The 27,761-nt window shown below is 44.7% G+C and overlaps 1 protein-coding gene across 1 annotated transcript in view; it reads left to right on the forward strand.

Annotated features, from left to right (window-relative positions):
- Nucleotides 1-27,761, forward strand: part of LAMC2 (laminin subunit gamma 2) — a 73,798-nt gene that overhangs the window by 19,170 nt on the left and 26,867 nt on the right. Inside the window, exons 2-5 of the mRNA XM_045536097.1 lie at nucleotides 251-421; nucleotides 513-657; nucleotides 18,733-18,921; nucleotides 27,101-27,236. Coding sequence (XP_045392053.1) covers nucleotides 251-421; nucleotides 513-657; nucleotides 18,733-18,921; nucleotides 27,101-27,236 — 641 coding nt within the window. The remainder of the gene's footprint in view (nucleotides 1-250; nucleotides 422-512; nucleotides 658-18,732; nucleotides 18,922-27,100; nucleotides 27,237-27,761) is intronic.

A 27,761-nucleotide genomic window follows, 5' to 3' on the forward strand; every position in this document is an offset into this window, starting at 1 on the left:
AGATCAGGAAGTGATGGGAACCCAGGAGAGGAACCCTTGGTCCAGCCTGGTGGTTGTGAGGGAAAGAATGAGGTTGCTGTATTTGACAGAGAGGGTGACCCGAAGCCAGAGGGTGGAGAGGACTGTGTTATGACTCTCGGACTGATTCATCTTCCTTGATGTCTTTTAGACCAGAGCTGATGAGGGCTTGTTTCTGAGTTAGGGTACTTGAGGCTGGGCGCCGCAGCTACCTCTGCGGGTTCTGCCGCAGACCACCCTGGGAGGGCAGGCGGGACGGGAGGGATGTGGCCCGTTCCGGGAGGAGGATCCGGCCGCAGCCACGCCCTTGGCCCGGCCAGGTGTGCGCCCTCCTGGCGGCCGGGGCGCGCTCCGCAGCCCGGTGTGCGTCTGCCCCCGAGGGCTGGGTCCTCCTTATTCACAGGTGAGTCACACCCCGAAACGCGGGCTCTCTTCCTGGCAGGACTGAGTCAGGTAGAAGAGTCGATAAAACCACCCGATCGAGGCACAGGCAGGCACAGCGGAGCGCAGAGGGAGAACTCCTGTCGCAGCCGGCCCGCCCCGCCATGCCCGCGCCCCGGCTCGGCGGCGGCCTGTGCCTCGCGCTGCTGCTGCTGCTGCTGCTGCCGCCGGCCGCGCGGGCCCCCGCCGGGACGCAAGGTGAGTCGGCTGCGGGCTTGCCTCTCCGCAGCCCCCATGCCCGAACGCAGCCCCGGGGACGCCCACTTCGTCCAGAGCCTCTTCAGGGCTCCCTCCTCCGCCGCCGTCCAGGGCTTCTCCCCAGATCGGCTTGAAATGAGACTAATAGCGTATAAAGCTGTCTGGTTTTCATTATGCGAAGCCGATGGGTTGTGCCAAACCAGGTCTCCCTTACTTGAAACATGTTCCTTCTTGAGTTCCTGTTTAATCAGGAATATGTTGGTATAGGCATTCTTTTCCCAGCGTGTTTTTATTAAGAGATTTGGCTGGGAGTGTTTTCCATGACTGGCAACGATGCAAAGATCGAAAAGAAACCTCTTCAATAAGTCATGTTTTAATCTTTGGGATGGAAAACGAGCCTTGAGAGTATTAGCAAAACTCTCAACTTTTGCCCAACATTGCTTTTCAGAGTATTTTCGTGTAATTTTCATTCAACAGGCATTTATTGGGCACCTGTGTGATGTATCGTTTGATCTTATCTGGGGCACGGAGTGGCTGTCATGTGTGAGAAGTTAAGTTCATGTCAACACAGCTTTCTGAGAACCTAGCAACTGTTTACTGCGTGCATGTGTCAGCTATGACAACACATAACGGGTGTTTTTCTTGTCGCTTAGTTCTATCGATACTTGCCTGTATAATTACCCTGAGTTTTTATGTTTTTATTGCATCCCGCACCTAATGGTACTTTAACAATCATGTCAATAGATCAAGGCCAAGAGCCATTTTCACACATGTGCCTGCCCGAGCGTGAGACGGTGCTCATGTGCGCATGGAAGTATATCAGACATTCCAAGTACTGTTGTGTAGTTTGGCCTGGATTGGACTTGAATGGCATGAATAATATTTGAGCACATGTTTGAATGCATTGCTATAGTCCTTTTTCCTAAAATAGTCTTGGAATTAACTTTCAACCCATCATCTCTGACTATGCTTTTAAGAACCAGGTATGATTGCCACCAAAAAAAGGGGTAACTATGTGAAATAATAGATATGTTAATTTGCTTGACTATAGTAATGATTTCACTATGTATGGTATCAAAACATCACATTGTATACCTTAAATATATACAAGTAAAAAAACAGTAAAAAAAAGTGTGAAAATGGTCCTATAGGGCAGGTTACCTTAGGGTTAGGATAAGTAGTCTTAGCCTAATACAAAACACCCTAAAAGTAAGACTAGTCCCTGAATATTAGGAATAAAAGAGACTGCTTATAGAACAACTACTTAGAATCCCTTGATTTAAAAAGTGAGAAAATGGAAATGTCTTTGTTCCAGACCATACAGGCAGCTATTGGCAGAGACAGAACCGGCACTTGATCCAGGGGTTCTTAGACTGGAGCTTTTTTGACCACATTATAAAAGTCATAAGGGAACAAGATACATATTTTATACTTGATAAGTAATTACTGAAGCAATTTTCTCCTTGGCTATAGTTGAGTGTGTATGTGTTTCTCAGCACACTTGGGTAACACAAAATAAATATGTAAGCTGCTATCAATAGTTTAATAAAATCAGACTTAAGAGGACAGACCAGCTTCTGTGTCTAGACCATGAAATCAGAAGCAGTGTTCATGCTCACTTCTAGGTTTTCCCCTTCCTTGGAGACAGACTGCTTAAGGTTTTATGTTCCCTCTTCAAAGAGGTTCATTTTGGGGTCCAATGGGAATGTGAAAAGTTTAGTGTCAGGGTAAAGTGTGCGTGCTTTTCCATCAAGCTGGGATGGACTGGAAGTATGGTACCTGCCTCGTCTGACACAGTGACCAGGTCCGAGGGTCCTGTGAGCTGCACATATATGAGAGCCGAAAGCAGGGATGTCACCTCCTGTCGTCCCCTTGCTGGTGAAATTATGGTAATAGGTATAAGCAGCAAGACTTTCCGGGTTGGTCTCAGCTAAAGCACAGGCTTTAGGGTCAGCCTGACCTGGCTTTAAATTTTAGCTCATTCACTTACTAGTTCCTTTTTAGTGACCTTTTTAGTGACTCCTAACCTGGAGTGTGCTTCTTCATCTGTTAAATGGAGGTAATAGTATTGTACAATCTTGTGGAGTTGTTGAGAGGATGAAAGATTATTGTAAAGTATCTTAAAATGCCTGGAACCCCATTTCTTTAAAAAGTCTGGAGGCAACATACAGGTATAGTGAACTCAGATGTCCAAAGATCAGTAAGAAAGACGAAGGCTCCGCTTCGGCAGCTCACAGCTTGGTGTGAGAGAACATGGCAGTAGCTCCAGTAATCTGGGTCTTAGTTCACAGGGGAGACATGGCCAGAGAAGGAATGAGAAGGAGATAGGAAAGAGACTGGAAATGTAGCCACCAATCTGGTTGTGAAGGGCTTTATGTGACAGACTGTGCTCTCTGGGCAAAAATGAGCTCTGGATGGTCTGTAAGCAGGAGTGAGCTTGCTTGGATTCATGTTTTAGAAAGGTCGCACTCAAGGGCTTGGAGGACGGAGTGGAGCTAGGAGAGTCAATTAAATAAATGATCCTTGTAGTAATCCAAATGCGCAACGACGGAGGCTTTCATCTTGGGGGAGGAAACAGATTACAGAGGCATTTAGAAGGTAAAAATCTAAAGAATTTGCTGATCCAATGAGTGTGGGTATGTTAGGGAGTACAGGAAAATTGTGAGAGGTACGGAAGACTCCAGGATGGATCCAAGGGTTCAAGTTGGTTTGATTGGTTAGACAGTGATGCCATTTCAGGAAGTGAGGATATAAAAGGAAGATCAGGTTTGGGGACAAGGTTGGGCAGTGGGTGGAGAGGAGGGAGTGAGTTCCTGTGGGGACATGTTGAATTGGAGATGCAAGTGGACATGTCCAACGGTCCCAGTGAACAGCTGGAACTATGATTTTGACGTTTAGAAGAGAAATTTCAAATATCAACTTGGGAGCCCATAGGTAGAAAGCAAAGCCTTGACCACAGATGAGGTTGCCTAGGATATAGAGGTAGAAATGTCAACACTTGAAAAGGAGATGGAGGAGCAATGAAGGATGGAGCACAGGGGGTAGAGGAGATGGAGAAAAGGGAGTGTTTGTTAGCCAAAGGAAGAGTTGCAACAACGGGGGAGTAATAACTGGTATTCGGATACCCAAATGTATATACACAAAAGAATGAAGTCTACAATGACACTGCTGGATTCAGCCAGCAGGTGAGTTTTGAAGCAATTGTTCTTCTAGAATGGTGAATTCTGAATCCAAGATTATTATAGATCACTAATTTGGTTTTTCCTGTGCCCTGATCTTGGAAGAGAGGTGCTGTGGATAGCAGAAAGGATCCCTGGAAATGTTTACGCTCTCTCCTGGATTCTGTTATTTAAATCATTGCAATGGTATAACATCATGCATACAAGTGCGGGCTGTGGAGTAAGACTGCCTGGGTTCAAACCCTCGCCCCATCACTTACCACTGTGGGACATTTACACTGTAGGACTTGGGCGAGCTACTTCACCTGTTCCTCAGTTTCTGCATCTCTAAACTGCGGATAGTAAATCCATGCCTGGTAAGCACTCAGTATGTGCTCAATATTATTGTTATGGTTGCAAGTAACTGCCCTGTCGGTACTGAATGTTAGTACCTTGCCTTGACTTTTCAGTGGTGAAGTTTTTGAAGGGGCTCCTTTTTACTCTCCTTTCATCAGCCCAAGAAAGGTGATGAGGAGCCCTTCAGCTCAGGTTGAAATGAGCCCCAAGCTTTACCCAAGGAAACAAGTGGAATACTTGACAAGGAACCCAAAGCAGGTTGGAATTTTACGATTAGATTTCATCGTTCCTTCTCCGTGCATTTTGTCATGGCCCAGACCTCATCACACACAGATTCAGCACATCTGTTGCTCTCTGAAACAGGCCCAAATATGAGATGACCCCAGGTAAGATGGTCTCATACTTCCCAATGGGAGGGTCTTTCCCACGTCCCCCGAAAAAGTATTTGGACAACTTCGTCATGAAAACATTTAGCAATACAGATGTAGTAGTCAAAGGTCTCTTTATTTTAATTTAGTAAATTAGTTATACAGATACCTTTAAAGTCATATAATTTATAAAATAATATACTAACTTAGAAGTATGGATTTGTTCATTACCTTTCATAAGGTAATTATATTCAGACTCTTTTCATTCATTTTCAGCATTCACTTGTCATTCCTAAAGCCACTTTAATATAGTTTCTTCTTCACTAGATAGCTTGAGATAAAGTCCTATTTGAATCTGTTTTGGATGTTGTCATTGGAAAATACATCATTTTCAAAACATTTAAAAGATATAAAAATTATCCTAAGTGTACGTTGGGATCTTCACAGCATAATCATCCTCAAAGGCTTATTTATGACAACTTTCAGCACTCCTAGTTGTGAGAAATGCACCACTATGAGAATTGTATCAGATAACTTGGCCTCTTTCTTAATGATAAGTATCGAATACATTGATTGAGGCCATTTCAGCTTAATATATCTTCCCCAAACAATATTTTATTTTTAAAATAAGATAATTGAGAACGTACCCTATAATATGCAAGATTTTGAAAGGACTTAAATGTGATCCTTTTTTCTTTTTTTTTTTTTACTGAGGAATAATTTTGAAAAAATAAAAACCTCCACCTTATATCCAAGCATGTATAGTAAACAAGAATACAGAATTGGGTTGGTGTATGAGCTGGAAATTCCTATGTGGCCTTAAATTCTGTGTGTCCTGAACTGGGGGCAGCCACTGATTTTAGCCCCACTAGTCCAAGAAGCTGAGAAAGATTGTTGATTTGTGATCAGTGTTTATGGGGAGGCAAGAGTGTAAAATTAAGGTGTTGAGGCAACCCTGAGAATATTTTTCCCATTTAAGTTCTTAGTGGCTAAACCATATTGACACTTTTTTTTTCTTGAAGAAGTTTGTAAGGATAGGACTTGAATCATCTATTACAGACCAGTGTAGAAATAGGAGCTCCAAGGTGGGCATGGCGGTGCATGCCTGTAGTCCCAGCTACCTGGGCGGGTGAAGTGGGAGAATCACTTGAGCCCAGGAGTTCAAGGCTGCAGTGAGCTATGATAGCACCACTGCACTCCAGCCTTGGTGACAGAGCAAGACCCTCTCTCTTAAAAAAAAATAAAAAATAAAAAGAAATAAGAGCTCCATAGATTCTGGAATACTCTAATGTAGTCACAAATTAAACTTAGTAGATTACTGAATCATTACAGAGCTGTGTTCTAATATAATCCGCAGATGGATGATGTAATGTTTGAATCATATCCAAAGCCAAAGGCTAAGTCTTTTCTGTGTCTGTGGGTGACTGTATGTCTGTAATATGTGCCTCTCCAACAAACATGTGCTTCTTTATGTCACTGTTATGGAAATAGAAAAGAATGGTTGCTTCCTCCAACCCTGATCAACATAAGGGCTCGAGCCTTTCACTTCTGTTGTATCAGAGGAGAGGTGGAGCTCAATTGGTCAAAGGTATACGTATCCAGGACTTCTTCAGGGCTTGCAGACCATTTACAGAATTCTGACTGTGTCTTTTCCAGATTTCATTTTTATTTATTTATTTATTTATTTTATTTTATTTTTTAGACAGAGTCTCACTCTGTTGCCTGGGCCAGAGTGCCATGACATCAGCCTAGCTCACAGCAAACTCAAACTCCTGGGCTCAAGCAATCCTCCTGCCTCAGCCTCCCGAGTAGCTGGGACTACAGGCATGTGCCACCATGCCTGGCTAATTTTTTCTATATATTTTTAGTTGTCCAGCTAATTTCTTTCTGTTTTTAGTAGAGACGGGGTCTTGCTCTTGCTCAGGCTGGTCTCGAACTCTTGAGCTCAAGCTATCCTCCTGCCTCGGCCTCCCAGAGTGCTAGGATTACAGGTGTGAGCCACCGCGCTGGACCCATATTTTATTTTTATTTATTGTGAGAATAGGGGTCTCCACATTAGAAAAAAAATCATAATGCAGCCAAATCATTTCCCACAACTAACTTTAAAATTGGACGATTATCCAAATGTTCGGCTGCACTCATGTGGGACATTTCCTATAAAAAGTTTCAAATATTTCACCAGCTTTTTCTCTCATTTCATTATCATAGAACTAAAATGAGAGTGGACCTCAGGGGTTCTCCACAAGGGCCTCTCCTTTTATAGATGAGGAAAATGACATCCAGGGAGGTAGATTAACAGCCTGAATTCTCACAGTTGGTCATGGCAGAGCTGAACTCCGGCATGTGTAATCCTTTTATAGGTAGGAAAATTGAGGCATGAAGAGTGATTGCCTTGTTCAGAGCCATGCAGTTAGTAACAGAGTCAGATTCCATTTGCTGTTTTAATGTTCTTTTTCCAAGATAACTCCTTGGCTTATTTCTCACTGTTACGAATTTTCATCTGAATTAATTTTTAGGTTTGGCGGAATCTTGATCTATCGTAAGAACATCCCTTGTATCTCTAGTTGAGACATCTGTCTCCTATCTGTTTGTGTGTATGAATCAATATAGTAAACTTTCCTTTAAAAATGTCAGAGAACAACAGGTTAAACCAAGCGCAGCTCTAGTATGTGAGAGACTGACAAGAAAACAGTCAAATCATCAATTTTCTCTTTTCTTTGTTCCACTCTGTTGTCATATTATCACACAGTTTAGACTTGACCAAGTGGCTTAGTTTAAAAAAATAGGGTAGTTGATAGGACGGTGATAAAACTTTCTGTTTTACCAGTCATTGATCTTCAATGACTTTTGACATTTTATGTCTATACATACATAGTTGTGTCCACAGGTTATTTTTCTCTCCCTGCTAGAGACTATTGATATAGGGCTTGGTGTCTTTCAGGAATGGGTCAGTTTCACGGCCAGAACATTGACCACATAAGCTTTACACATCCTTACTGCTATTTCAGATCACTACCCATTTTGCTCTTGTTAGGATTCCTAGTGTTGAGAGATCATTTCTCATTTCACATAGACTAGCACTTGGAATAGCAGCGGGTCTAACAGGAATCTGAAGCTGCCACTCCTTCCTTATCCGGGTAGTCCCACCATGGTGGGAGGGCTCTTCACATGCTGAGATCTGCGGGGACCGGGGACGAGGCCCCAGCCAACCTGGCATGGGAAGTGATAGTGGAGAAGCAGCATTTTGTTCAACTGAGATGCACGGCACGTCGTTCCACTCTGTGGCAGAGTCTGCATGATCCGATTTCTTCTTGGAATATTGGTTACTTCTTTTTATGGATGTATAAAGAGCCTATTTAATTCATTTTTCTGGATTCAGGCAATACAGTTTTTTGTTTTGTTTTGTTTTTTGAGACAGAGTCTTGCTCTGTCACCCATGCTGAAGTGCAATGGTGTGATCATAGCTCACTGCAGCCTCAAACTCCCGAACTCAAGCAATCCTCCCACCTCAGCCTCCCGAGTAGCTGGGACTACAGGCATGCGCCACCATGCTTAGCTAATTTTTAAATTTTTTGGAGATGGGGTCTTACTATGTTGCCCAGTCTGGTCTCACACTCCTGGCCTCAAGCAATCCTCCCACCTTGGCCTCCCAAAGTACTGGGATTACAGGCGTGAGCCACTGCATCTGGCCAATACAGTTTTAATTTATCCTTTTCAGATAGTTTTTTTTTCTGAAAATAATCTTTAAGGAAGATACTATAAATTTGCACTCTATACATATTTTCCCAGAGTTGCAAATGCACCTGAATTGTAATAGCATCTTTCTTTTGTCAAAACTGCGAACTATATAATGGTGCAAAGTAAGCACACACACATCCCTAAATGCTTGTATATTTGTGAAGGGATGTAGTGATGGCAAAAATCCATGGCTTATCTTCTTGTACAAAAGTATATCATTCATAAAAGCAATCATATATTTAAAGAGGAAGATTTAGTAGGTTACTTTCTTTTAAGGAGCCAACAAAACACAAATTTAAATGACTGAAAAAAAAAATCATATTCCAATGATCTCCAAAGGAGCATTTCAGTACAAACCAGAAGTTCCTTTTTAACTTTTCTTTATTCAGACTCCTCATGCATGATTTCTCTCCTTTTGGTCCTCTTGGCTTCAGGTGTTACCTCTAGCTGCCTTAGACTCTCTAATTTCCTTTATTTCAGTTACTTTTTAAAGGGACAGATGACACCTTTTTCAAGGCCATATAGGAAGTGTTCAAAAGATACTGTGCTCTTTGAATAACAGTCAAATATCCTTTCTGTACTGGAATATTTTTCTTTATAGATGACCTCACAGAAATGTAGACATCTCTGTATCTGTGATCAGAAGGGTGGGGACTCACACGTGGGTGGCTGAGCGCCTTCCTAGAGGATCCTACCGTGGACACTTACCGAGTCTCCTAGTACAGCTGACACCGGCTGTGTGGTGGTAAAGCCTTTCAAAGTACCCGCTGTATCTCCTGTGTTTTAACCTTCTCTTCCCTTTCACTTTTGAATTCACTCAGACTGAGCCCTCGGCTCCTCAGCTCCTTTGCTAGGCAGACAAAACTTGGTGTCCCCAGTTTTCCTGTTCACTGGGATTTTCTTTCTGTCTCCCCACTGTCTGCCCGGGCCCCAGTGTCACAGTGGAGTGTCAGGGAAAGGCGTCTCCAGGTGTGGTCTCTTGGTGCAGTCCTCGCCAGGCTGAGTCACCTACAGGCCACATGCATGTTCCCGAGCCCAGGTTGTGATACGTTGTACTATGAACTCGTAGTGAAAACAGGTGTCTCCTCTTTTTTTTTTTTTTTCTCACTCTGTTGCCCGGGCTAGATTGAGTGCCGTGGCATCAGCCTAGCTCACAGCAACCTCAAACTCCTGGGCTCAAGTGTCCTTCTGCCTCAGCCTCCCGAGTAGCTGGGACTATAGGCATGTGGCACCATGCCCGGCTAACTTTTCTAGATATATATTTTTAGCTGTCCATATGATTTCTTTCTATTTTTAGTAGAGACGGGGTTTCGCTCTTGCTCAGGCTGGTCTCGAACTCCTGACCTCAAGCGATCCTCCTGCCTCGGCCTCCCAGAATGCTAGGATTACAGGCATGAGCCACCACACCTGGCCAGGTGTCTCTTCTTAAACCATAATCATTCAAAAGGAAGTTGTGGTGCTCTGAGTTTCATTGACTCTTGATGACTTTGGACTATTTGGAGTTGAAAAGATTTACCTGTATTTTATCATTTAAAACTGCTTGTGTGGTTAGAGGACTGAGCTCTGTTGTTCTTCTCTTCCTGGCACTCCATGCCGCGGCATTGCTCATGCTGCTTAGACACTTAAATGTCCTGGGAAGCAAATGGATCAGCACCAGTGGGTCTTGGCTGCCTTGGCTTAAAATGTGGCTGTGGGCCGGGCGCGGTGGCTCACGCCTGTAATCCTAGCACTCTGGGAGGCCGAGGTGGGAGGATCACTCGAGGTCAGGAGTTCGAGACCAGCCTGAGCAAGAGCCAGACCCCGTCTCTACTAAAAATAGAAAGAAATTATCTGGACAACTAAAAAAATATATATAGAAAAAATTAGCTGGGCATGGTGGCGCATGCCTGTAGTCCCAGCTACTTGGGAGGCTGAGACAGGAGAATCACTGGAGCCCAGGAGTGTGAGGTTGCTGTGAACGAGGCTGACGCCACGGCACTCAAGCCCAGGCAACAAAGCGAGACTCTGTCTCAAAAAGAAAAAAAAAAAAATGTGGCTGTGAAAAACATGAGAGGGAAAACTAAATTCAGTTAAAAGACTCTTAGTGAGAGAAGTATCATTTCAGTTCTCTTGTTCTAGTTAGGAAATACATTGTGGCATTCCTTAAAAAGATGAAACTGGAAGCTGACATTCACACATGAAACCATGAAGTTCAAGGCCACTGTAAATGATGAAATGTTCAGATTTTGTCATAAAGAATTCACCTAAGCTGAGACATGTATGAAACCTTGGAAGGAAAAAAAATTCCATGTAGGATGTTTTAAAACTAGAAAAATACATATAAGCATTTTCATCAACACGTGTTAAGTATAATATAATGAAAACATTCATCTTTTCATCTTGGGTAGCTCAGATGTGAAGACTTTGATTTTTTTCAGATCAGATCATAGCTTCCAATGCCTTTGATACCAAACTGATAGATGACAGATGTATCTTGCTTTAGACTTTGTAAGTAGTGTACAGTTAGAATATTTGTAATTTTATTTATTTAGCTTTGGTGAAAATAATTTTAAAAATACATTAGGATAGATTGCTACATAAAGGACACTCTCAGTAATGGCTTTAGTACTGGGAACAACGCTTGCCCGGTTTTTTCGAAGTGAGTATACTCAAATTTTATCCACCACTTTCAGTCTAGCTATTTACATTCATACTTCTTATTGAAAAGCCTCATTACAGCTGATTTCACGGAGATGATAGTTGCCATGTTTGAGCGTAAAAGGGTTGTCAGTTTATGTGAAACCAGTCCTTTGACTCAGAAGGAGGGAATGATATCCAATAAGGTAAATTAAGGTTTAATTTTTTGTGCAACTTCTTTGAACAAACAAAAGGGGGCCTAGTTGAGATTGGTAGCCCAGCTCACCTCCCCCCACCATGATGATTTTCCTTTGTAGAGCAAGAATTTTAAGGCACAGAGGAAGTGAAGATATGCAATGAAGTATAAGTGAAATGAATGGGAGAGAAATGAAGATGCCCCACTGGGAAGTGTTACGTGAAATTAGTCTGTAAAAATAGATAGGATGAAACCTCAGTAGGCCTTGTAGGCAATGTTAAGGAATTCTGGTGCTTAACCTAAAAAGAAAGGAAAGGTGGCAGAGAATCTTAAGCAAATAAGTATTGATAAAATTTGTATTTTGAAAAGATTTTCTGTCTGCCAAGCAGAGGGAGGCAAGAGAAATGGCATGGAATTCAGTAGGAAGTTAGTGGCCTGCAAGAGATCATCGGGGTTTGGTCTAGAATGGCCACAGTGGAGACAGCCTTGGATGGATTTGAGATATTTCGTGGGTTACAGCAATAAAATTCAGTGTTGAATGGAAAGTAGGCAGGTCAGAAAGATGAAGAACCTGTCAGGATGGCTTCCAGCTTTCTGATTTGAAGGCATGATCATCCCAAGTTTGGTTTTAAACGTATTTTGTATAAAGAGCTTTTGAGACAACCAGCTGGAGGTGGGAAGTGGGTGGCTGGGCATGAGGCCCTGCAGTCAAGAGTGGAGTCTGGGCCAGGAAACTGTCTTGGGATGTCAACACCTCTCATGGCTCCTGAAACCCTTCCCTTGGCCGAGATCACCCAAGGAGGGACTTACGGACTGAGGAGCTGTGGAGGGTTAGGCCTGCGTCTTGAGGAATGCCAGCGTTAGCACTGGGCTGAGGAAGGAGCCAGCAAAGGCTTGAGCGGGGAAGGTCAGAAGTCAGGAGGGCACCTGGCAGTGTGGCTTCATAGTATCTAAGGGAAGAGAGTTTCCCAAAGGAAGGAAGGGCTGGGCGCGGTGGCTCACGCCTGTAATCCTAGCACTCTGGGAGGCCGAGGTGGGAGGAACACTTGAGCTCAGGAGTTCAAGACCAGCCCGAGCAAGAGTGAGACCTCATCTCTACTAAAAATAGAAAAATTAGCCAGGCATGGTGGCACACTGTAGTCCCAGCTACTCTGGAGGCTGAGGCAGGAGAATCCCTTGGGCCCAGCAGTTTGGGGTTGCTGTGAGCTAGGCTGACGCCATGGTACTCTGGCCCAGGCAACAGAGTGAGACTCTGTCTCACCAAAAAAGAAAAAAAAAAAAAAAAAAAAAGGAAGGGGAAGGAAAAAGATTTGATGTCTCAGAAAGGGAATGAGGGACACAAATGCAGGAAAGGAAGCATAGGGCACACACCTTTCCTCCAAATAAGGAAGAGAATTGAGTGTCGTCTTTAAATGGTTTGCATTTGGACTCATTCACAAGAGATTACAGGTAACATTATATTAATATAAACTTGCTGCTGTCTAACTGAATCAGTTTTAGTGCACTAAGCAGCTGAAATGTTAGCAAGAGCAGCAAAGCTCTACGTAATAGCAACCAGCACACACTGTCAGGTTCAAACATGACGCCCAGATTCCTAGCTCCTGACATCGTCCCACACACCCTCCAAGTAGCCTACCTGTCAAGGCTGCCTGATCACTGCAAACTGATCTCATGCTCTCCAGCCTGCCTTGTCTCTGCCCCTCCTCCCACACAGCCCTGGGCCTGCTGCCCTTGGAGATGCAGGCAGGGAGCCGTGGCAGCCCCAGGCTCGTAGAACACAGATGGGCAGACAGGCCTGGAGCGGAAATAGTTCATCTGGTGTGAGCAGCAACCCTAAAGAAAGTCCACACACTCCTTCTAATTGAAAATAGCACGTTCCTCTCACAATGCTTTCTGTTCCCATCTCACTAGGGATTTTTGGTTGTTGTTGAAACATTAGCTTTTTTGTACTGAATGCCATATATGTAGACAATGAAAACTTTGTGTATTGTGTGGGGAAAATTTGAAGGTGGGCCCCTGGACTTCTGGAAGATTTCTGTATGTTCTGGTTTTTGTTTGGCTTTTCTTAGAGTCAGACTACCTGTATTTCTCCCTCCTTTTCTCCTTCCCTCCTTCCTTCTTCTTTCCATCCATCCATCCATCCTTCCATCCATCCATCCATCCTTCTATCCGTTCATCCATCCTTCCATCCATCCTTCCATCCATCCATCCATCCATCCATCCTTCCTTCTATCCTTCCATCCCATCCACCCAACAATCACAGTTTCAAGCACCATATTAGGTAGGTACTGTGGGCATCAGAAGTGAGAAATGCTATAGAGGAAATAAATTATGCACACAAATGATGACACAGCAGAGAATGTGGGAGGTGAGGACGAAGTGCTCTGGGCATTCAGGGGCAGGAGAGGCTGTTGAAGGGCAGAGTGGGGAAGTCACAATCTGATCTAGGTTTCTGTGGAAAATGGATCTAGGGAGGGCAGAAGCAGAGAGCCCCAGAAAAAGGAAGGAGCTAGGAAGTAGCAATTCCTTTAGGCCCGAGGTGGGAAAGAGCTTGGTGCATCCTAGAACTCCTGCAAGAATCTGTGTGTTGGTGCCCAGTGAACAAGGGAGAAGGATTTGAGAGGTTGGCAGGGGCCAGATCTGCAGAGTTTTGAAAGGAGTTTGGATTTCTAATTTTGTTATTACCGTTAAAGCACTAAAAAGCACTATCATTTCACAAATTGGACAAAGATGGAAGTCAGATCACCTTGGTGAAACACAGAGCGTGTCTATAAGTTTAGAACAATAGAAAGAGGATCTGCTTATACACAAGTGATCATATTTATGCCAAGTCATTATAATTTCTGGTAATCGCTTGCCTCGAAAGGGGAAGATTTCTTATGGGAAATTTAAAATGAGGTCGTGATGAACTGCCACCACTGATGGTGATTATTCCAAGGCCTTGCCCCGAGTACAACCCCAGGAAATATTTTCTGTTTCCTTTCATTCTCCTAAGACTAAGCTTGGGAACAGCCTTTGCCCCTTTGCTTCCTGTCCTGACCTGTCGGAGTCCTGCGTTTTAGTGAGGGGTGGGAGTGTTGTGAAGTGAGCCCAAGGGATTCCACAGCCCGCCCGTTGTTCAAAGAGGCTTCCAGCTCCTTTGATCTGTCTCCCGTGAGTGTGGGTGGTGGTGGGCGGGTCAGCCCGTGTCTGGCTGCCTGGTGGCCTTCCTAAGAAGCACCTTGAGGGTCAGCGACGGTGTGCTATTATAGTTATTATTATAATAAGTGCTTAAGTGCCAAAGAAGATGCGTACAGCGTAGTCAGACACAATTACCACCCACGCTTTCCTAGACTTAAAAAGAAATGGGTGCAAATTGGAGGAAAATGACTCGGTTTCAGGTGTGTTTATGTAGGACTGGAGGTAAACTTGCTGAATCTCATTCCTTTAGCTGTGGAGACAACCCCGGCTGGCAGAGCCGAGGACCTGGGGGATTTGGAGTGAGGGGACAGAGAGGTGATGATGAAACCTGAAAGAGGTGCCCCTGGTTTGGTACAAATGACTAGTCAAGGAAGAGTGATGAATGGGACCTAGCACCGGTGAAACCGAGTTCAGTGAAAGACGGAGAAAAACCTGCCTGTCTTGTTCCCTAGACCCTAGAAGTGCTTCAGGTTTGTTCAGGGTTCGAGTCTGATTTGTTTTCTGTGTTTTCTGATGCAGTGATGTCTTAACGCCAGGTCCTGGACCCATGCCTGTTCATGGTGAAATAAGAAAACATGGATAATGTGATAAGACACAGCCAAATAGATACTAAATAAATACATATTTGATATCTTCATTGATGAAATAAAACATTAGCAACCCTCTTATTTGAAATTTTGCTGGCTCATGAAGTCAGTGTGTCCAGGCACCCGGAACAGCCTACATGTTAGATGCAAGTGATGTTGTTTATTAAATGAATGAAATAAATATACATCTCATAGACCAGGGACAGAAAGAGGAAGGGGAAAAAGGAGTAAGAATCAGTAAAACAAAATCCATCAGTGAGGTACCTTGGAAAGAAAGAGGATTCCTTTTTTGTTGTTGTTGTTGTTTCGAGACAGAGTCTCACTCTGTTGCCTGGGCTAGAGTGCTGTGGAGTCAGCCTCGCTCACAGCAACCTCAAACTCCTGGGCTCAAGCAATCCTTCTGCCTCAGACTCCCGAGTAGCTGGGACTACAGGCATGTGCCACCATGCCCGGCTAATTTTTCTACATATATTTTTAGCTGTCCAGATCATTTCTTTCTATTTTTTAGTAGAGATGGGGTCTCGCTCTTGCTCAGGCTGGTCTCGAACTCCTGACCTCTAGTGATCCTCCCGCCTCGGCCTCCCAGAGTGCGAGGATTACAGGCACAAGCCACCACGCCCGGCCTTGGGAGATAATTCGAAAGAGACCGTGTTTCAAATACATCAATGACAAAAAGAATCATTCCATGCAAAATAAGCCTAGAACAAGTTCTTCCTTCATTCCCTTGGTGTGAATGTGTGGAAGACTCAATATTGAGCTAAACGCAGTGCCGTTAATTGTGTGAGCTCAGTACAGCTTGGTAACTTAAGATCCTGCAGGCAAGGCTAGAGAGAGTGTCTTCATGGAGTTCTCATGTAATGCAGACACACAAGGCCAATGCACTCCCCAGAGAGGAGGCCCATACATCCCCCCACTCTAGCGGGCACAGCTCTTGGCTTTAAGGGAAACCCATTTAAGAGAGAAGGGGGGTACTTTGGCAATAGGCTTGGAACCTGCTGGGCACACTCTAGAGTGGGAAATGCTGGCTAAGGACCTCCCTCGCTGGAACTGTAATGCAAGTCCATTGAAGGCTGTGAATTTAAAGGAAGAACATCCATTTTTTTTTCAATACTATTGAGCTTTAAAGGAGAAAGGACAGAAGAAGAGGGGAGTGGTACATAAAGATTATAACAAGTTTGTCTATTTTAAAAAGATTGGTCTGGGCTGGGCATGGTTGTTCATGCCTGTAATCTCAGCACTTTGGAAGGCCAAGGTGGGAGAATTGCTGGAGGCTGGGAGTGCAAGACCAGCCTTGGCAACATAGCAAGACCCCTCTCTTAAAGAATGGGAGGCTGAGGTGGGAAAATCATTTGAGCCTAGGGGTTCAAGGCTTCAGTGAGGTATGGTTGTTCTACTGCACTCCAGCCAGCTTGGGCAACAGAGCAAGATCCTGTTTCTTTAAAAAAAAAAGATTGCTCTGAATAAATATATCATCATGAGCTGTCCTTACGAAGTTAATTATTACCAGCAAAAAGTAGGTTCTGAATAAGAAAGGCACAATGAAAATTTGTAGTTCTTTTGAGATTGCTTCCAAAAGGCATGCAGGGCAGGAGGACATTGGCTCCCTGCGTTATCTAGTTGGGGAGCCTCACAAAGCTTGTTTGGCTGGTGAATTTGGCCCTTGTACTTGCATAACCGTGTACTCGGTAGGAATTTCACAGCACATGACAGCTGTGTGGCACATCTGTCCACAAAATCAGTTTCACAAGCAATTAGTTGGGAAAGACTCAGCTTGGCACTAGTTCTGTCAAAAGCCCTGAGTGTTCGCATCGAGTGCACATTTCATATGCTGTAAGTTTAATGAAATGTTAGTCTTCATCACGGAATAAAAACATCGAGTCCTGTTGTAAGCTGAGCTATTCAAACTACACTTGAATAGTGGTCATTTTAAGAAGGACATTGACAATTAGAATTTGTTCCTAAGAGGGTAGTCGAGAAGAACTCAGAAATTATGACAGGGGAAATGGCAGAAAGACCTGGAGGTGACAGGTCTCCAGTTTCACTTGAACAGGAGAAGACTAAGGAGGGAGATGCTGTAGTCATCTTCAGATACCCAAACGCTTGGCCGATGCAGGGCCCTGTGAAACAACATCTGAAGTTTCTGTCTGTTGAATAAAGATAAGAATGAAAAGAGAATAAGGGTGTGTGTGTGTGTGTGTGTTGAGTGTATATTGTTTTCCAGGGAAGTACAAAAACACATGATGAAAATTATAGTGATGGAGGTAGATTTAAAACACCATAAAAAAAAGTTACTGGTTGTAACAACCGATGTTGTTTAAGGAGGGACAGGGCATTTCACAGATTAGGAAGGATTCAAGAAGAGGCTGAATGACCCTGTATTAGGGATTTGTAAGAAGAATGCCTACAGGCAACGGTAAACTCAATGCTTGGGAAGTAGAATGGCATGGAAAGGTGAGGCCTTTGGAGTCAGACAGACCTGGGAGCAAATTATATATCTTTGCCGCTTAGCTGTGTGACTTTAGGTGAGATACCTAGCCTCTCTGAGTATTGATTTTTCCATCTGTTAGATGCAGATAATAAAACCCATGTTAAAAATGTTAACTGTGAAAATTAACTGAGCAGATGAATGTGAAGTCCCAGAGACAGAGTGGGCTTTGGATAGATACTAGCGGAGTTCCCCTAGGTTAAATGGCACCCAAAGTAGCAAGAGAGTGTTTTATTAGTAGAAATTATTGTAAGGCAGGCAGTTAGCAAGTTCGTTAGATTTACGCTGTCGCTTTTGTTTCTTCAGAGCCTGACACAGGGCACGCAGAGGACAGCTGCCTGCATGTGTCGGCACGTGTATTGACGTTGTTGTCAGTACTCTGGCTGAGCCAGGGCCCTAGAAACAGGCTCTCAGTGTGGCTACCTGGCCAGTGGAGAGAGACAGTGTTTGCAGCAGGAGGAAAGTAGGTTTTGGCTTCAGACAGAAGTTCAAATCCCAGGTCTCCCCCGGGGGGAGCTGCCTAACCTTTCCAAGCCGCCTTTTTCCCTTCTGAGGAAATAAATACCTGTCTCCTGTGAGCGAGGGATGAAGTAGCACGTGCAAAGACCTGGATATTCTCCTCTCGGGGGGTGCTCTTACAGTCCAGGGAGGCTGATGATGAGGTCTGCATTAATAGAAGAAGAAACACGATTCAGAACACTGAAATGACTTGCCCAGGAAATAGCAGAACTGATATTGGATCCAATTCTTTTAACCTCAACGTCCATGATTTTTCTCATCTAAACCATGACTGAAACATTTTTTTTGAGTGTCTCCAGGGTGCCGGGCACCATGCTAAGTATTTCCACGTGTTGCCTCATTGGCTGTTTAGGTCCCACATGGAGATGTTAGTCACTACACGGGTCTCTTTGGAACACGCGCAGGATGAACTTCCTAGACACTTGGGAAAAGTCGTTCTTCATGGGTTCTCTTGACCGTCACTGGAGGGACAGCTGTGCATGTTGACTGCTATGTCTGTGCCGAGGCCACAGCTGGTGGTCCTCAGGTCTTCTCCAGCCCGTAGACTTGCTCAGTGTTTTAAAATGAACTCCTTGCGGATAGTTAAGTCGGGAATTTTCACATAAAAACATAATTTAAGATTTTTGGTTTCTTCTGAGGAATTGGACAGCCTGGCAACCCTGAACCCGTGTTCTCCCAGGGAGCAACCCGCCAGCGCGAGCCCCCACACCCCCACCTCGGCGGTTGCACTGCCTGACCTTACTCCATGGAGTAGTTTCAAGGGACATGGAGCACCTGGTGCATAATCTTTATTAATAATAACAAAAGACGCCAGAGAGAATTGCCTGAGTTGTTTTTTCTTACAGTGGTTTCTTTCCCCCTTCCTCCCTAGCCTGTGATTGCAATGGGAAGTCCAGGAAATGCATCTTCGATCAGGAGCTTCACAGACAGACAGGCAAGGGACTCCGCTGCCTGGACTGTGAAGACAACACTGCCGGCATTCACTGCGAGAGGTGCAAGGAAGGCTTTTACCGGCACAGAGAACGAGATCGCTGTTTGCCCTGTAACTGCAACTCCAAAGGTAGCTGAGACAAGGGGAGAGGGCGAGGGAGAGGGGGCTGGGGAGCTGGAGGGGGTAAGAGGAGGAAGGAGGGAGGGAGAAAGAGCAGGCAGGGAATCAAGCAGGCCGAGAGGGAGATGTTCAACTTCAGGAATAATTGGGAATCTACCCAGCACTGGTCTTCTTGGCAATTTCAATCTGAAAGGGAACATGTTTCTCTTAAGTTGGGGTTGGTGGAACCAGCTGGGTTCTTCAGGGCACGTGGGCTTGAATTCTAGTACCAGGAGTCACATTATTAACTTTTCCAGGTAGATGACAGTCTTTGACCCAGGGACAAAGGAAGCTTGCACTTTTCCAGCGATAGTTCTTCCTATCCATGTCCATCCCTTTGATCAACCTCTCAGAAAATAAAGGATTAGAAAGATCTGTTTCTCACGCTATGCTCGGTGCTAGCAATATGAAGTGGTACTAATAAAAGAGACAGATAAGTAAAGAGGAGGGTTAGCGTCTTTCATAGGGTTGTCAACAACAGAAAATAAAATAACAAATAGGAAGCACCTAACGGGGTGGCTGGTTCATAGGAGAACTACTTGGCTTTTTGCAAGTGTCCCACCCAGTGCTATATTCATGGAACCACAGGTCTTCGCTGTGCACACAGTTACGCTGTGCTGTAGTCACTGTGGGCAGACAGTAAAGACAAGTTAGTAAATAAAAAGAGGGAGAGATTGTTCTGTAAATAGAGTTTTTTTTTTTTTTTACTGACTTGTCTATTATCTTTTTGGCGTTATCTGTCTCTCTTTGCTAGAAGTGTTTAATAGCATCCTATGATAAATATTAATCCACTTAAAGGGTGTAGCCTTATTGCATGGCAATGACTCAGTGTAGTCCGTGGAACCAATTCCTCGCAGCAGAGGAAAGAATCTAAAAATGGGCAGATTTTGGTGTAGCTATGAGTTGCTGGTAGAGTCGGTTGGGAGCCTCACAGAAAAATGGGGTGATCCCGTGGTGGTGTGGACCCCTGTGGCAGTAGTCACTCCGAAAGGGACCCCTAGGTTGCTGTTGTGATGTAGTTTGAGTCAGATTTGCTTAGCTTTGTGGTGTAGAATCAGAAGCTTTGGGATTTAACAGTTTCCCCTATGAATCAAAGAACTTCATAAAGAAAAATTCAAAGCAAAAGTATTCCATTTTAATGGGCGTTTAACCTCTCTGAAGAACTCCTGTGCCCGCAGGTCACGCAGCTTCATTGTGAGTCACTGGAATTGGGTCATCCCAGCACAGTGATCAGTGAGAAAGAAATGAGAAGTTTTAACTGGCTCAGCTGGAAAGTGTGGCCTGAAGACAAGGTTGTTAGTCTCCCGGTAGACAAGCAGCCCGTTACCGAGCAAGGAGAGATTGCAGTGAAGGATTCACTGCGCTCTCCCTGCTGTTTCTACTGCTGCTGCTCACCCAGCAATAGTGCGCCTGGCTCTTTCTTTTTATTTGGGGAATAGATTTCCCAGACTCAGTGTGAACAGCCTGGAAGAAAGTAGTGCAGCACAATAACGACTTATATCTTATATGATAGCTAACATGTACTACGCACGGACTCTTTTCTAGGTGTGTCTCATCCAGTAATTAATTCATCTTCACAAACAACCTTATGAAGAGGGAGCTATTACTTCTTCCATTTTATAAAAGAGGTGACAGAGACTTAGAGGGGCAGGGGAAAAAATTTGTCCAAAGTTGTAGAGCTAAGAAAAGGAACAGAGCAAGCGTTCGAGCCCAGGTTTGGTGACGTCAATGGTCATGGTATAGAGTACAGTGGTGGGCTATGGAGCCAGACAGCCTGGGTTCAAATCTTGGCACTGCCACCACCACGGGGTCACTCTGCGCAGGTTCCTTAGCCTCCCCCTGCTCCAGTGTCCTCATGTGTGACCGGAGGTTCATGATGTTTACATCACAGATAAAATACAAAGATCAAATGATGTTTGTTAAGCACATGGTAGACAACTTAGTAAACTGTTAGTTGATGTAGTTGTTTTTCTTATTAAAAGAGATCAGGGTCCCAATCTTCTGGAACACTGGCCTTTTTTGAAATACATTTCAGCTTAGAAAGAAGCCTTGTACAGGCCGTATATTTGGTCTAAAACTATTAACATATTTTTTTATTATTATAGTAACATTCCTGACTAGGCACTTTTTAACTGTGGGGAAACTGAGATTTAGAAAAGTTAATGAACGGCCTAAGTCTCCCAGCAAGTGGTTGCAAGAACTTAAATTGTAATCTATGTCTTCTGACCAAGCGCTGAACAGTGCTCTCTTATTTCCTCCATATGGAAGAACAAAGAAATCAGAATGGTAACCTTCTATGCCCACAGGCAGATAATTAGGTGTCCATGAAAAGACTTGCAGATATTATTTCCTAAGATTTGACTAATGCTTTCCACTTTTCCAAAACATTGTCCTAGATGATGCCCTCCTCAGTTCTCATAACAGCCTGGCAACCTGTACGTGCTATCACATCCTGCATCCCTCGTTGTAGAGATGAAGAAACTGAAGCTTCAGGGTCCGCCCTGCCCAGACTGAGTGACACGTTAGTGGCAGAGGCTGTTCCCACCACCTACTGTCCCCAGCTACCTGTCAGCTGCATAGATCACTAAACCAGTGGCACAAGTTTAAGTTCCTACGTGACATCAGTCTCCCAATTAGCCAGAGGATGTTTTTCACTTTCAAATAATAACTTGATAAGGGAATTGGTTCCCTATTCAATGTCAAATGCAGAAGAACATGCCTTGCAAAAAAATGCCATCATTGCAGATAAGGCAAAAGAGGCCAACGGCATTAATAAATCCCAAAGTGGTCACAGATCTTAGACTTATCAATTTCCCATAAATACAGCAACTAGGCTGATTTTTAGGTGATGACTCTGTGAGCTCAGCAGCAGGGCTGAGTTATCTTCAACTCCTATAACCACATGTCTAAGCCCTGATAACCTTTTGCGGATACTTTGAAATTCACTGTTTGTGTGCGTGTTTTTTCCCTCCATGACACCTAAATTCTTGAGGTCTGTGTGGACATCAGTGATATTGGACTTATTCTCTTAATTTTATTATTTTTTACATATCTATGATGCTGACAGTGTATTGTTCAGACTATAACATATGAGTTATTATTTAAAACATGTCTTTACATGCAAGTGTATATATTTTTAAAAGCGTTCTCGAAAGGAAGCAAACTCTGTTGGTTTAAATATTAATGTCGATGATTTTTTAATACTTTCTTGAGTCCTCAGATGCACGTAGACTATAGCTATATAAGCCCTGAAAGTGATTATTGGAATGCTAACTTGAAACAGGATGCCATTCTTCATCTATTCTTTAAACCCCATTGTTCACAATCCCTAAGTGTAGTTCATAACGTGGGAATGGGGACAGGCGTTTTTATCTTAGTGAGACACTTTCAAAACCCATTGTTATTACTTGAGAAGTTTTGGAGCATGAAATAAATTAGTCATATTCACAGTTAGAGCCTGTGACCTTCTCCATGCAACTTTGCAGGGCTTGAAGAAAGCCTCAGTGATCACATAGCCATGTGTTGCTCAAAGGCAGGGATACCCTGTGAGCAGTGTGCCATTAGGCGATGTCATGGCCGTGGAAACATGATAGAGTGTGCTTGGACAAAGCAAGATGGTAGAGCCTACTCCAGGCTTAGGCCATATGGTGTGGCTTATTGCTCCTAGGCTACAAACCTGTACAGCGTGTTACTGCACTGAATACTGTAGGTGATAATAACACAATAGTGAGTATTTGTATAAACATATCTAGACATAGAAAAGGCAGAGCAAACACACGATATGAAAGACTAAAAACTGGTACACCTGTATAGGGTACTCGCCATGAGTGGAGCTTGCAGGACTAGAAGCTGCTCTGGGTGAGTCCGTGAGTGAGTGGTGAATGAGTGTGAAGGCCTAGGAGGTTACTGTCCACTATTGTGGACTTTACAAACACTGTACACTTGGGTTACAGTAAAGTTATCCAAAAGCAAAGCAACTGTGCTATGATGTTATGATGGCTATGGTGTCGCTAGGTGATAGGAATTGTTTAGTTCCATGAAAATGTTATGGAACCACTGTCACATATGCGGTCCTTCGTTGACCAAAATGTCATTATGCGATGTATGACTGTATACTAGTATAGGATATTAGTGTGGTATAATATATTAGTGTAGTATAAACACATTGTTTGAGCACCTACTGTATGTGAGACACTGAATTAGGCACTTTGTGTATATTAACTCAAAGTCTTATAACCGCCTTGCCATGCATATGTTGTTATCCTCGTGTAAAGAAGTGATAAGTATGCAACTTGCCCAGGGACAGACAGCTAATAGGTGCCAGAGCTGGTGTTTGAGTGGAGACCTGCTGGACTTCAAAGCCTGGGCTCTTTCCACTTCCCTTAGATTCCTCTAGAGCAGTATTTTCTGGATTGTGTCCAATGGAACGCTATGTTCCTCAGTATACTAATAGATAGTGCCCTAAGAGTGTCAAGTAATGTTTGGAGACATTGGCATGAAAAAGTTAAGCTTCGTGCCTACTGAGTGTATTATGTTATAAGTCTCTGAAAGATTTAGTACGTACCATTTCTCACTCTTTTGAACACAGAATACTTATTTTTCATGGGATGATGGTTACTACCTCTGAGAAGAGCATTCTGGAGAATAACCTCTTCTGGCTATTTGGGCCAAACCCAACAGTAAACTTCAGTCTTTTCCACCTTATAAGAATAATTCATTTCTGAGAAGCTACTGCAGGAAGGGTTTTCTGAAGTTGAAAGTGTAATTATCATTAATTTGAATGGAAAAAAAGTGTATTTCTGGGTCCCCAAATTGACACCCATTTATGTTTAAAAAAAAAACAAACCCAAATTTCATCACAGAGAGACCTCTTCTACTTTAATGTTACTTATCAGAGCATAATTCAAAAAGGAATTTTCCTTCTTCGCTCTGTCTGCTGACCATGTATGGTGCAATGAGCCACCTGCTCACAACACCAACCCCAATAACCTCATTTCCTTCTCATCTTGTCTAAACGTTCTCTTGCCTTAGGCTCTGAAAGCCTTCCCGCTGACCTCCTCCGCTAACCCTTGTCCTCCCTGGGCATCCTCTGCTGGCTGCTGGGTTAGACTCTGTTATGCGACTCCTTCCTCTCGGACCGCCCACCCGTAGTCGATGGGGCTCCAACTCTGTCTTCTTCCCGCTCCTCTCTCTGTCATCTCCCGGGTGATCACGTGCTTCCTGTGGCTTCCTATTCAGCCTGGGTGCTGAGGGCCCCTCTAGATCTTCATCCCCAGCCTCTTTCTCGAGCTCCAGATTAACATTTCTCCCTTTGTATTCCCCTAGAAACTCAAATTCCTAAATCCAAAACTAAACTCATTTTCTTCTCTCGAAGATTCTGCCTGAGAGGCTCTTCCTGCTTTTGCCTTCTCTGGTTTGGTCAATAGCATCACAGTCCAGCTAGGTGTGCACGCTGGGGACCTGGGTGTCATCCGTGTGATCCCCTCTCCCTCATCACCTGTAACCCAAGATTCGCCCGAATCTGTTCATTCTACATCCACTGTGGCTCTCACAATGCTCTGTCCTTCCCTTCCCACCCATTCTCCTCTAAGTCCGGCCGTCACAGCACGGGAGGAGGGTACATGCTGGTCTTGCCCTCTCTAAGCCATCCTGCAGATGGTTCTAGACTTGTCTTTCCAAACTGCGGGTCTGGTCTTGTCATTGCCTGCCTAAACCTCTGAGAGCTCCCTATTATCTAGAAAGGAATCTGTTATTGTGCTGCGACCTTTTAATTCACTACTAGATAGCATGAGTGAATACCTATAAAGTGCCTAACTTAATGTCTCTCACACGGAGTTGGTGCTCAAAAATGTCATTGACGCTATCATCAGGGACATTGAAGGCCCCTTCTAAGCCTTGCAAAGTTGGCATGGAAATGTTCACAGATTCTAACTGTGAATGTGACTAATTAATTTATTTTATTGTCCACATGCTGCACAGAAGCCTTTATATAGGCACAGAACCACTACTTTTATTGATTTGAATTCTACTAGTGAATTAAAAGTTCGCAGAAAAGTAACACACTTAAAAAGCAATCAAACATGTAGCGACTGGTTGGTGTTCTCTTGGCTTCGTAGATTATGGATAGCCTAATTACGGCAGATATTTCAGACATGTGGATTATTTTCTAATTCCGCCAGCAGAGGGAAATTAAAGAGTAGCTGAGGTATTCCTGGCTAGCCTTCCCTGTCATCTTCTGGCTTCTCTCAGCCCCTTTCTCACCAGCCCTGTCCCCTTCCTTGGCACCCACACTTTAATCCAGCAGATTTCGGGACACCTTTGTGTCGCCTGGGCACCGGGTGGGGTGGGTATTTTGGATACAGGAGTCAGAGAAAGTTTCTCTCGAGAAGTACTATTTAGGCCAGGCCCGGTGGCTCACGCCTGTAATCCTAGCACTCTGGGAGGCCGAGGTGGGAGGATCGCTCGAGATCAGGAGTTGGAGACCAGCCTGAGCAAGAGCGAGACCACGTCTCTACTAAAAATAGAAAGAAATCATATGGCCAACTAAAAATATATATAGAAAAAATTAGCCGGGCATGGTGGCGCATGCCTGTAATCCCAGCTACTCGGGAGGCTGAGGCAGGAGGATTGCTTGAGCCCAGGAGTTTGAGGTTGCTGTGAGCTAGGCTGATGCCACAGCACTCACTCTAGCCCGGGCAACAAAGCGAGACTCTGTCTCAAAAAAAAAAAAAAGAAGTACTATTTAGTCAAGACCCTAGTGCTGAGTTTGCAGAAAGAGCTTTCCAGGCTGAGGGAGCCCCAAGTGCAGACCCCTTGAGGAGAGCAGCTTAGAACTTTCCAGGAACCGGGAGGGGAGCTGGGTGGCTGCAACCTGGTGAAGGAGGGTGGGAGACAGGGTGAGAGGTGGGGTCTTGCAGCCATGATACGGAGCTTGCGTTTTATTCTGCTTGGGGCAGGGAGCCACCGGGGGACTAGATGGTCTGAGTTACGTTTTGGAAAGAGCACTCTGCTTGCCCATGGAGAACGCAGGGAGGACAGAGCAAGGCAGGGTCCAGGGCAGGGAAGATGAGGCTGCAGTGGGTGTGCGGAGGCAGGTGGGGAGAAGTGGGCGGATCCCACAGTGACACATTTTGTTGCCCTGAGCAACTCTCGTTTTTCATCAACAATCTGAGAAAACCCACATACAGATAAGAGTGTGCTGTAAAAAACTGGCTCATAAGACAAGTGCAGTACCCTAGTGCCCAAGTCAGGTAAGATGCGCAGGGCCCTCATCCCGCACCTGGGCCATGCCCCGCAGGGAAGGCTTTCGACTGCTCCAGGCAGGTGTGCGTTAATATTCTTGGTTACTATGCTTTTCTGTGCTCTTAAAAATCATACCCTTGGCTGGGTGCGGTGGCTCACACCTGTAATCCTAGCACTCTGGGAGGCCGAGGTGGGAGGATCGCTTGAGGTCAGGAGTTCGAGACCAGCCTGAGCAAGAGCGAGACCCCATCTCTACTACAAATAGAAAGAAATTAGCTGGACAGCTAAAAATATATATAGAAAAAAATTAGCCGGGCATGGTGGCGCATGCCTGTAGTCCCAGCTACTTGGAGGCTGAGGCAGGAGGATCGCTTAAGCCCAGGAGTTTGAGGTTGCTGTGAGCTAGGCTGACGCCACAGCACTCTAGCCTGGGCAACAGAGCAAGACTCTGTCTCAAAAAAAAAAAAAAAAAAAAAAAAAATCATACCCTCTGAGCACTGACCCTTGCCTGCCAGAGATGAGGGAGAACCTTGCTCGCTTTCTGATCCAGACTCTCTCTGGAAGGCCCATCCGCACAGGTTCCTTCTTGAGATCACGAGGATGTGACGGTCTTTTAAAAAGCAGTGGACTAGATGCTACCTAGTGGCAACCTCAGAGCAAATATGCAAAGAAAAGTGCTGTCATGAGTAGTTTCCCTTCTCCCCCTGGAGAAGACACCCTCCGCTGTCGGAACTTTCCCTGGGGGGTGCAAGAGCACGGAGGGGCTGGGGGATAATTGTGAAAGGCAGCAGGGGGTGGTCATGACTTAGTGCTTATTCAGCTCCCATAGGGTGACAGTTGCTTCCTGATGCCATATAAAGTGAATATTTCCTTCTCTTCTTTCCTTTCCCCGCCTTGTGGATTACAGGATCCCTCAGCGCTCGATGTGACAACTCTGGACGGTGCAGCTGTAAACCGGGTGTGACAGGAGACAGATGTGACCGCTGTCTGCCAGGCTTCCACATGCTCACAGATGCTGGGTGCACCCGAGACCAGAGACTACGGTGAGCATGCGCACCCGCCGCGGCTGCCGCTAACTCAGATAATGGCAGCGACCACTTGCATTTCCAGAGCACCTTTTGTGCGCCATGCACTGTTTTGGGTGCTTCCTGTGGGCTGTCTAATTTAGTCCTCACGATGACCCTAAGAGGTTAGGATTATTTATCATTAAAGATAAGAAACTTAAACCTCGAGAGTTGAAGTAAATTGCCTGATGTTCTTGGTTCTTCGCCATGACAATGGCTTCCCTTTAGATGAACCGGGACGGAGGCCAAGAGTCCTTCCAGTTCCAACCTGGGGCCCATTTTGACTCCAGTGAGTCTGGGTGAGAAGAATTTGCCTGCGTAACGTTTATCACCTTTAGTTTGCAATATCCTGTATCCCTCCTCAAATTCTTTTCTGGAAGAAGAGGGAGTATACAGTATAAACCACACAACCAGTCTGCAGAGACGCGGGACTGGCAGGGTGTTGCATGGCTGGGGGCAGAGAGGTCGGCCGCGCAGCATTTGCCAGAAGGCCGCGCCCAGGGG

The sequence above is a fragment of the Lemur catta genome, chromosome 23, assembly GCF_020740605.2.
Source record: "Lemur catta isolate mLemCat1 chromosome 23, mLemCat1.pri, whole genome shotgun sequence".
NCBI classification, from domain to species: Eukaryota; Metazoa; Chordata; class Mammalia; order Primates; family Lemuridae; genus Lemur; species Lemur catta.